Source organism: Nylanderia fulva, unplaced genomic scaffold, assembly GCF_048542155.1.
Source record: "Nylanderia fulva isolate GAGA-0341 unplaced genomic scaffold, ASM4854215v1 Scaffold385, whole genome shotgun sequence".
Lineage (NCBI taxonomy): Eukaryota > Metazoa > Arthropoda > Insecta > Hymenoptera > Formicidae > Nylanderia > Nylanderia fulva.
In genome coordinates, this window is record NW_028190461.1 from 11530 (window position 1) to 23114 (window position 11585).

The 11585-nt window shown below is 35.6% G+C and overlaps 1 protein-coding gene across 1 annotated transcript; it reads right to left on the minus strand.

Moving 5' to 3' along the window:
• Positions 1-2375: 2375 nt before the first annotated feature.
• LOC146722003 (uncharacterized) lies at positions 2376-2939 on the minus strand. Its single transcript, XM_085485670.1, has one exon. The coding sequence runs from the start codon at positions 2937-2939 to the stop codon at positions 2376-2378; it is 564 nt and encodes a 187-aa protein (XP_085341796.1).
• Positions 2940-11585: the final 8646 nt, after the last annotated feature.

Consider the following 11585-nt stretch of genomic DNA (forward strand, 5'->3'; position numbering starts at 1 on the left):
CCATAGGATTCAAATTCCTCAGTTTCCAAAAATTTCTAAATATTAATTTGTCGCAATAACATCGCGTTTGGCTCTTAGTCGAGATGAAGATGGAGTTTTTTAAAAAATAGGAGAGCTGACTGACAAATATTCTTATTAATGTTTGTTGCGTTTAGACCAGGTACGACGCCTTGGTGGGGGGTGGGGGGTTATAAACATTGAGAGAAATATTGATTTGTAAGTGTCTGAATAGCTCAGCTGGAAGAGCAGTCGCCCGGCAAGCGGAAGGTCTCGGGTTCGATTCCCGATTCAGCCGACTTTCGGACCAATATTTTTCTCGTCTTTTTCTTACAGGGGATGTTAAGAGAAGGAACAAGGGGAATTTCTGAGATCCCAACCATAGGATTCAAATTCCTCAGTTTCCAAAAATTTCTAAATATTAATTTGTCGTAAAAAAAAATTGTAAAAAATAGCATTTCGATTTTTTTATCCATTCTAATACCATCCTATTTATCAATGTCTTTTTACTATTTTTTATGTATTTTATGTTTTGTGTAAGAAAAATTATTTTAAGCAAAAGAAAATAAAGGGAAAATATTATGACTAACGGATGGTTGAAAATAATTATTACTATTTATAATACTTACCATTTTTTGCTTATTTTCATTATTATATCTTATCCTTATTATATTTTTACTAATATTCCTAAGTAACAAACAAATATAGCAAACAAAATGTTTAAAACGCATTTTCAGATATTTTAAAAATGTGAAAAAATTGATTAAGTCCCTTCTTTTAAAATTAAAAAAAAAACATTTATTTTAACATTACTGTAATATAAATATTTATTTAAGGTTTATTAAATATTTAATATTTTATTAATAAAATATTAACAAAAAATATTAACAAAAAATAAATATTTAATAAACGTTAAATAAATATTTATATTACATTGACGTTAAAATAAACGTTCTTTTAATGAATAAAAGGGCAACCAAATATTTTCACATTTTTAAAATATCTTTGAAAATAAGTTTTAAATGAGTTTTAAACATTTTTTATACTTTATTTGTTTACTACAATACTTGGGTTATATTACTTTTTTTCTAATACTTATTTTGATACTTATATTGATATATAAATAGTATGTAAAATGTATATATATTTAAAATTAATAATAATAAATGTATAAAATGTATAAAAAGAAAAATCTAAAAATATTTCTTTGTCTAAATATTTCATTAATTTTATGTAGACAAACATATAAGAAGATATATGCATATCTATACTCATATACATATATGCCGAATAAATTTCGCGTAGTAAATAATATTTTTTACATATACATATAAAATAATACATGTGCATATAAAATTACATGTACATATAAAATAATTTAATATTAAAATATTAATTATTTCTTTTTTATTGTAAAAAATTAAATTTTAATTCTACAAATTTTTAATACAATTACATGTGTAACATATCGAGTAAATAAATTAGTTTTTAAATTTTCTTTTCTTTTGTTTTTATTACAGGAAATACGAAAATAGAAAAATGGTCTGCCAGTTCTATTCGACGTGTGGGATTGTGTGAAGATCATTTTCTTGAAGACTCCTTCACAAATAAAACGACAAGAGGATTAAAACGCAGTGCAGTACCGATTCCTTTCGAGTCTCTAAATAACGTAAGTAATGAACACAATGTATTGATTTCTTTAGATTCTCATAATATTAATAAAAATAATGAAAATAAGAAAAGAAAAAGTATGTGTGCGAGCCGAAGGATGTGTGAGCCTTCAACTTGGGCTTGTTGCCTCGCGCGTATGTGGACGCGTATTCGTCGTCGCTTGTGCTGACGCCGTGTTACCTTATATTCGTGTAAATATAAGGTATTCCTTGATCATAGTGAATAAATGAGGGAATTGTTGATACTCGTTGTGTAACCAAAATGTTTATTGTAGTAAGCGGACTGTATAATAAGAAAACTGCGTGTCGCCGCGTGGACGACAGCCGGAGAACGTACAGGAAAAGGCGAACAACAACCGGAAGACGCACGAGAGAGAGGCGTGGTATAGGCGATCGCAGCGCCCTGCGCGCAGCAGTCGGTATTGCTCGTGCGATAATTTATAGAGGCGATGACATTAAATCTAATTGGACACGAGTAGCGTGTACATACTGCCCCCCTTGAAAGGGTGACCTTTCAACGTAGGAAGATAATACAAGTTAAGACACTTGTTATACTTATAACTAATTTGAATAATCTAAATAGGATAATTATAAATGAACATATTATAATGGTAAGTTTTAAAATGTTAGGATATAAACAAATAATTATAACTTGTTGTATATATAAAAAAAAATAATAATAATGGAAAAATAAGAATAATTTGACAGTCATGACTGAGGCTCATTATCGAAAGGAAGTAAACATAAACGTGTGATAGGGCGCTTATAAGAACCTTTAGTTGTCTTGATGGTAGCCGTGCGAACGATTCCATCGTGTCCCGGATGGATCTCTGATATTCTTCCTAGGGGCCAAGATAAAGGTGGCATGTTGTCCTCCTTTAGAATTACCATTTGCCCTTTATATATTGATGAATCAATAGATTGCCATTTATTGCGTTGCTGGAGATGATGAAGGTATTCCTTCGTCCAACGTCGCCAGAAATGTTGCCTCAATTGCTCCAGATGCTGCCAGCGTGATAAACGATTGATTGCAAGATTCTCCAATGATGGTTTGGGATAAGACGTTAGAGGTCCCCCTATTAAAAAGTGTCCTGCTGTTAAAGGTGCAAGGTCATCAGGATCAGAAGACATAGGCGTGAGTGGTCTAGAATTAAGGATTGCTTCGACTTGAATAAGCAACGTTTGTAGCTCCTCATATCTTAGGTGAGCGTCTTTGGTTATTCGAGATATGCACTTTAGCCATTTTGACTGCAGCTTCCCAAAGCCCTCCATGGTGAGGTGCTCTGGGTGAGATAAAGTGCCATTGTACATTTTTATCGCTCATGTATCCAGCGATTTCATGTTGGAATTTTTGATTCTTGAATAATACAACTAACTCGTTCAATTCATGTTCTGCACCTACAAAGTTTAGGCCATTGTCGGAGTATATGTTGGCTGGATATCCTCGCCTGGAGATAAATCGCTTGAAAACATTTAAAAATGCTTCTGAAGTCATATCCGTGGCTAACTCAATGTGGACGGCCTTCGTTGCAAAACAGACAAATATTGTCATATAGCACTTTATTAACTTGGTATTTTTTCTCAATCCTTGCTTGTAGTAGTATGGACCGGCGTAGTCTACTCCGCAATTTTCGAAGACCCTTGAGGGTACTGTAATTCGTGGCTTGGGCAGATTACCCATGATTGTTGATGCTGGTTTCGGTGCACTGCGAAAACAAATGGTACATTTTCGAGTGATCTGACGAACAATATCTCGCGCTGATACGAGCCAATAGTTCTGTCGAACGGCAGCGAGTGTAGCTTGAGGTCCAGCATGTAAGTGTTTTTCATGTTCGTGCATTATGATAAGGTGTGATAATGAATGTCGTCCAGGCAATAATATGGGATGCTTTGCTGAGCGCGGCAACGATGAAGATTGTAGACGGCCCCCGACTCTCAAGATTCCAGTTTCATCGATGAATGGGCTTAACCTTGATGCAGGACTGTTTGGAGATATGATGCCTTGATTAGATAATGAATGCAACTCCTTTGAAAAACAATCTTTCTGTACAAGTTTTACCAATATCTGAATGGCGTGATTTATTTCGTCAGTGGTTATAGGTTGAATTATTCGTGCAGGCGTAATAGATTCTTGAGATCTTCTAATAGATCCTCCAATATTTCTTGCGTTTTTGAAGAATCGAAAGATATACGCAACGATTCGAATCAATCTTGTAAATCTTGAGTATCGATTGAAGATGTTAAAATCTTGATCATTAGTTGCTAGCGTGGTGATGCATTTAGACCTCCTTTCTGATGCGTCTTGATTAGAGGTGACAAGTAGACCTTGAGGCCATTTTTTCTTATCAAGCGTTAGCCACGGAGTACCTGTCCACCAAATTTGTAGATGAGATAAAGATGCTGGCATGATGCCTCTTGACAATGGGTCTGCGGGATTGTCCTCACTTCGTATGTGTTTCCAGTTTTGTATTGCGGTCAATTGTTGTATCTCTCCAACGCGATTGGCTACGAAGGGTGTCCAGGTACGGTTGCATGATTGCAAACCAGGCTAGGACGATGGTCGAGTCAGTCCATAAGTAATAGAATCTATTTTGCATGATAGACAATTTGAAATTTTATTGACAAGCTGTGCTAGCAATAGTGCGCCGCATAATTCGAGGCGCGGAATCAAGAGAGTCTTCAAAGGAGCTACTCGATTCTTGGAGCAAAGTAGACGAACTGAATGACTTCCATCGGGCAATGTGGCACGTAAATAAATGCATGCTCCATATCCAGATTCACTGGCGTCGGAAAATCCGTGAATTTCCAGTCGTGTGTGTTGCTTAAAACGGAATAACCCTGCGAGGTACGCTGATTTGCCTTAGTGTAGGCAATTCTGCTTCATAACGTTTCCATTTAGTGTGTAATTCTAAAGGGATTGATTCGTCCCAATCCAGTCCAAGACGCCAAAGATCTTGCATTATAATTTTGGCTGTTAGTGTGACAGGACCGAGTAGACCGAGTGGATCAAATATTAATGAGATCCTTGACAATATACTTCGTTTTGTGATTGTTTTAAGTGGTTCGAAAGGCGTGACGCTGGGGAAATTGGAATTGATCCATGTTACAATTCCATATAATGCCTAATGTGCGTGTTTCACATTGTTTGTCAGCTGACGACATAAATTCCTTGTGATTTGAATTATATGGCTGGCCTTGCAGAGAGGGAACATTTGATGCCCATTTTGCTAATTCAAATTTGGCTCCTTGCAATAATTGAATAGTTTCCTTCTTAATAGTGTATATCTCTTGAATGGTGTTTGCACCAGTGACTAGGTCATCCACATAAAAGTCGTTTAATACTACTTTGGACGCAATTGGAAACTTGGTTGAATTTTTCTTCGGCTTGTTTTCGCAAGGCTGCAATGGCCAAGAATGATGCTGAGGAAGTCCCATATGTAAGTGTAAGAAGTTCGTATGTTTTAATTGATTCATTTGGCGAATCGCGCCAGAGGATGCGCTGAAGACATGTTTGTGTAGGGTCTACTAGTACCTGCCTGTACATTTTAGTAATGTCCGGCGGTTAGAGCGTACGTGAAGGTTCGAAATCTTGACAAAATGGAGAAAAGATCGTCCTGCAGTGTCGGGCCAACCATTAGCACGTCGTTAAGAGAAGTACCATTTGATGTTTGCATCGAAAACCACTCTCAGTTTGGTAGTACTACTTGTTTCCTTGTTACGCTGAGGGGTAGTTTAAAACTGGAATTTTTTTGGGGAAAATAATCCACATCACGGGCCCCCTCAACATGTCCCAGCCCTTTGTATTCGAAAAAAATTTTTTTTATTTCAGCTCTTTTGGCTGCTTAAAGATTTTTTTTCAAAAGATTAAAGCTTTCAGAGCGATATCCCTTTAAAACCCCAAATGCAAAAATTTAAACCCTTTTTTTTGGGGGCTGAACTTGAATTCCTTCTCTTTTCTTGGTGCTTTTTTAAAAAAATGTTGACATTTGTTTTCCCCCGGGAAGGCGGGGTGAGATTTTTAGCTCACCCCAAATCGATTAACGTCCATTAAGTCCCCTTTACTGTAAATGAAACTATTTGGGGGGTTTTAAATTTTCCCTTAAAAATAGACCAAAAATTACCCAAACCAAATGGTTTTTGAAGGTTGGGGCTTTTTTTTAAGTTTGATCGGCCCCGCAAAATGGCCCCCAAAATAATTGGGGGGCCCCAAAAACATTCGTTTTAAAGGAATTTAAAAATTTTGGATCCCCCTTTTAATGTTTTTTGGGAATCTTTGGGGCTTGATTTAGTTTTTAAAATTTTGGGTTTGGCGAGAAATTTTTTGGGTATAAACCCCAATCTATCCCCTCAAAAAATTTTTTAACAGTTTAAACCAAATCGATCTTTTGCATGAAACCTTTTTCGACTCCTATAATGAGTTTTCTTTTGTTCCTTAAGTTGCATTTATTGGCTAATTTAAAATGAATTCTTGAAAACCCGTAAAAAGGCACGCGACAAAAAAATTGGCTTTTCCTTAAATCATAAAATTTAAAATGCAGTGAAAAAAAATTTTTCACAGAATATGATTGAAAAACTTGTGAAGTACTTGTGGGGTTTTTTTTCCCCTTGCGAGGGTTCCTTAAAACTTCAGACTCTTGTTTTTTTTGGAAGGTAAGTGAAAAGGTTTTGCCTTTTATTGCTTTTGGAAATTTCCGTTTACATGCCCGGCTTGATGTTGTTATCTCAGAAATTCTAAAAATATGAGTTTTTTAACTATTGTTTCTTTTTGCTTGGAATTTAAGGAAGGGTTCCAAAAGGTTTTTTCAAAGTTTCCTTGCTTGAGGGAAGATACTTGGAAATTTAAATGATTGATTTTTTTTTTTACCTATGCCCTTTGGGAAATATTTTTTGTTGTTTTTATGAAAATTACAGAAACGATTCTAGCATTACCCCTTTTAAAAAAAGTCGGAGGATTAATTTTGGTGTCTCCTTGGGCAATCTTTTTTCCCGCCTTTTTGGTTTTTGGGGGTCAATTTTGAGCGAGTGAAAAAAAGCCCTCCCCAACAAGACAATAGGGGGTGCCAACCCAAAAAAAGGGTTTTTAAAAAAAATGGGGGTTCTTTTCCCTTTTAAAAAAGAAAAACCCAAAAATTTTACCTCTTTTAAATTTTTTTTTAACGAAAATTTAAAATTTTTAAAAATTTTGAAAACCCTTTTATCCGGGCCAAAGGGGGCCCAAAGTGCGGGGGCCCAAGGATTTTTTGGGGCCCCCTTTAAATTTTGGGGGGTTTTCCCTCCGGGGTTTTTTGGGGCCCCCGGTTTGGGGCCCTCGCTTTGGGGGACGCCTTTTTACCTTTATAAACTCTAAAAACCCCCTTTAAAAAAAAAAGGGAAAAAAAAGGGCCCCTTTTGGGCACCCCCAATTTTAAAAAAAATTTTCCATTCCCCAAACCCTTTGAATCCTATCCTATTGAAAAACCCCCCTAGAATCCTATGAAAAATTAATCCCTTGAAAAACCCAAATTTAAAAAAACCTGGGAAAAAATTAAACCCCTTGAAAAAAAATGTAAAATTTTGTCCCCCTTTTCAAACCTATTAGAATCCTAAAAAAAATTAAAACCTTTGGGGAAATTATTTTTGAATCCTATAAAAAATTAAACCCCTTCAAACCCATGAGAATTTTTTTAAAAATTACCATTGAAAACCTTTTTGTAGAAACCTACATTGCCCCCCCGGACAAAAATTGTATAAAAAAAATTTTCGATTAAAAAACCCCTTTACAATCGAAAAAAAATAATGAAAAAAAATAAAAAAATTTCGCCGGGGGAAAGTGGGGAAATTGTCCCAAATTTTGGGAAAAATTTAAAATTTCGGAATTTATAGAGTCGTTAAAAAATCATTAAAAAATTTTAAATTTTTAAATGTGGGGAAAACCATAAAAAAAATTTTTTTTAAAAAAAAAAATAAACAAAAATGCCAAGTCCCCCTGCGCCATGTGAAAAAAAAAAAAAAAAATTTTTTTTTAAAAAAAAAGGGGGGCCCCCTGCCCAAATTTTCAAAAATTAAACCCTTAAAGAAATTTTTAATTTAAAAATTTAAAAAAAAAAAATTTTTTTAACGGGAAAAGGGGTTTAAAAAAAAAAATTTTAAATTTTTAAAAATTTTTTTTAATATTATTTTGCAGCGCGCCCGTTTTTTTTAAAAAAAATTTTTTATTTTTTTTAAAATTTTGGGGCATGGATTTGGGATCCCTTTTTTTTTTTTTTTTAAAAAATAAGTTTTTTTTTTTGGCGTTTTACATTTCAAATTTAAAAATTTTTTTTTATTCATTTTACGACTTTTTTTAAAGTCTGCCCCTTTTAAATTTTTCCCCCCTGGTACAATTTTTTACTTTACTTGGCGCAATTTTTTTTTTTCAACTTTTTTTACGTTTGGGACATGGGGTTTAAACGAAAAATTTTCATACAATTCTTTTGGGACATGGATTTTAATGTAGGATTTACAAAAGTTTGCAAGGGGAAAAATTTTTTTAAACAATTCAATGGGGGTTTTCAAGGGTTTAAATTTTTTTTTTGGGTTCTACATGGTTTCCCCAAGGTTAATTTTTCATAGGAAATTTAAATGGGTTTCAAGGGTACGAAATTTTCAGGGGTTTTTTCAAGGGTTTTAAATTTTGGGGCCCAGGTTCTCAAGGGGGTTTCAATTTATTTTTTTTCAAGGAATTTTTAAGGGGTTTTTAAAAAAGGATGGGGTTTACAGGGGTTTTGGGAAAAGGTCATAATTTTTCCACGCTTTTTGTAGTACGTTTTTCACGTAATTTAAACGTAAACAAAAAATGCGCCCCCAAAAATACATACACAAAAAAATGCAAGTGCCTTTTTGTAAAATTTTGCCCAAACCCCCACTTTTTTTAAAAAATTTTGGGATAGGGGCGCTCCCCCCCTATCGGGGCGTGGGGGGGTTTTTTTTTTAAAACCCCCTCTCTCTCTTTTTCTCTCTCTCTTTCTCTTCCTCTCTTTCCCCCCAAAACCCCTTCATTTTTCACTCCCCCCACTCAGGTTTGGGCCGGGGGTTTAAAAATTTTTTTCATTCATGAAATTTAAAAATCTATAGCATTTTAAAGTAAAATTTTTCTTACCAAATTTTTTTATTTAAAAAAATTCAAACTTAAAGGGGTTTTTTTTAAGATAGAAAAAAAAAGGGGGAAAAAAATAAAAAAAAAAAAAAAAGGATTTTTTTTTGTCATAATTTTTTTTCAATTAAGGGGGTCTTAACTACCCCAAAAATTAAATAAATCCTACAAAGGGGGCCCCCCGTTAACCCCCAAAACACTATTGATTTTAAAAAAGTTTGGAAAGGGGGGAGGAAAGAAAAAATTTTAAAATTTTTTTTCCCCCTATTTTTTTTAAAAATTTATAAAATGAATTTATAGTTTACTATCAAATTTTAAAAATAAAATTTTTTAATTATTTTAAAAAATTTTGGTTACTAGGAGATTTTTGACCAGGGGCAAGGGGGGGGGGGGAGGGGGGGGGGGGGGGAAACGGGGGAGGGGGGGGGGGCGTCACGCGGGGGGGGGGGGTTTATCATTTTGATAACATTTTTTGTTTTTAAAAAAAAAACAGAAAACCTGAAAAGGGGGAAAATTTTTATGGTTTCCCCGATTTTTTTAAAACAAAAAAAAGAAAACGGCGTTTTGAGCGGTATCAAAGTTTTCATAAAAAATTTTTCCCCCAAAATCCCAAAATAAGTTTTAAAATTTTTCGAACCAAAAAAAACGGCGTCTTTGGGAAGGGTTTTAAAAAAAAAGCGGCGTCTTTGAAGGGGGATCAAAAAAAAAGCTTGAGGGGATAAAAATTTTCAAAATTTTTTTTCCGAAGTTTTAAGGGGTAAAAATTCTGCAAAAATTTGCCCCAAAAACCAAACCCCCAAACCCAAAATTTTGGGTCCCGACCCGACAATCCAAAGGGGGGGGCCCTTTCTTTATCAAAAATTTTATAAGAAAAAATTCTTCAATTTGGCCCCCCCGAAAAAACCAAAAAAACCCAAACTTGGATCGGCCCCGAAAAAAGGGGTATCAAATTTTATAAAAAATTTTGCAAATTTAAAAAACAAAAGGGTTTTTCCCGGGGCAATAAAAAGGGGGTTTTTACCCTACGGGTTTTCAAAAAGGGGTTAAACCGATCCGGCGGGCGTTTTCCGGGGGGGGTGGGAAAATTTTTCTATTTTTTTTTTAAAAATTAACCCGCGATATCTAAATTTTCTCCAAAAAATCACAAAAAATTTTTTCGCAAATTTTTCAATTGCATCATCATCCCCCGAAAAAAAAGGATGAGGGGAAAAATAAGGGGGGGCCAAAGGGGAGCGGGGCCGGGGGCCCTAAGTCCCCCCGGCGACGCACGCTCTTTTCATTCGGGGTCCCAAAAAAAAAAAAATTTTGTGTGCAAAAATTTTTTTTTTTTAAAAAGTTTTTTTTTTTACAAAAATTTGGGGAAAGGGGGCGCGTTTTTTTGGGGGTTTTTCCCCCCAAAATTGTTTTAATTTGGGGGGGAATTTTTTCGGAGGGGGTGCAAAAGTTTTTAAAAGGTTTTTTCGAAGAGCTTTTGGGAAAAACGCAAAAATGCCCCCAAAAATCCGCGTCCTCGATTTGGGGGTAGAAAAAACTTCCGTGGCGAGGGGAATTTTTGCAAAAAGGGGGGTTTTTAAGGTTTTTTGCAGGACTATGTCGGTAATCCCTGTTTTGGGGGGTCCTTTCCTAGTGGCAGCGGCGGCCCCGGGGGCAGTGGCGGGGGGCAAAAAGCGCAAAGAAACCCCTTTTGGGGCGAAAAAATTTGGCGTTCGATAGCCCTTTTTTCTGATGGGCGGTAAAATTTAAAAAAGGGGGAATCCCAACCCCCCCAAAAATTTTTGGGGAAAAGCCAAAAACTTTTTTGTCCCGAAAGTGGAGGGGAAGTGCTACAAAAAACGCCAGTTTTAAAAGTGGGGAAAAGTTTTCAAGGGGGAAATTTTTTTCCGGGGGAAAAAGCCGGGGGCCCCCAAAAAAATATTTTAAAACAGAAAAAAATTTAACCCCTTTTGCACGTCCCATGGACGCGAGGGGACGAAGGGGGCCCCGGGAAAACGAGCCCCGCTTTTTTGTTAGAAAAATTTTTCCCGGAACGGGGAAGCGGTTGGGCATTTTTTGCGGTAATAGGGGGTTTACGTAAAATCAAAAAATACAACCAAGGGCCCGGGATGGGGGTTTTAAATTACCCAAAAAAAATTTTAAAAAAAGAGAGCGGTGTTAAAAAGCGATCACGGACAAAAAATGTTTTGCCCCCGGGGGGTGGGTTTTGGCCCCCCCTGTACCCCCCCCTGTAACATTTTTGGATCGAGAATCCTTAAAACCCCCATTAAAAAAGTGGAAACTCCAAAAAAATTGAGTTTTTCCGTGGGGGGGGAATCAAAATTAAAAAAATTTTAAATTTCCAAAAAGGCATTTCCCGGGGGAAAGGACAAACCTCGGGAAAGAGAACATCGTCCCGTTGCGTTTTTTTCCCCGGGAAAAAAAAAAAACAAAGGGACGTCAATCTGCTGAATTTTGGGGGGCCCAAAAAAAAGCGTTGGCCCTTTTTGCCCCCCAAAAAAAATTTTTTGTCTCGTTGGAGCTCGCCAAAAAAAGGGAAAAAAACAAAGGGCAAAAATTTTTTTGCGATGGTAAAAATTTTAAATTAAAAAAAAAATTATAAATTTTAAAAAATTTTTTAATTAAATTTGTTTTAAAATTTTTTTTTTTTTTTTCAGAGGGGCCCCCCTTTTTTCCCCAAAGGGGGGGGTAAAATTTTTTTGGGGGAAAATGGAAAATTTCGGAAACCCGAAAAAAAATGCCGGCCCATCCCCCGGTTTTTTGAGCGACAAGGAAAAAATGGTCGCTTCGGGGGAAAAAAACCCCAGGGAAAG

Excerpts from the sequence above, each read along its gene's own strand:
- LOC146722003 (XM_085485670.1), bottom strand. The coding sequence starts at position 2,939 with ATGGAGGGCTTTGGGAAGCTGCAGTCAAAATGGCTAAAGTGCATATCT.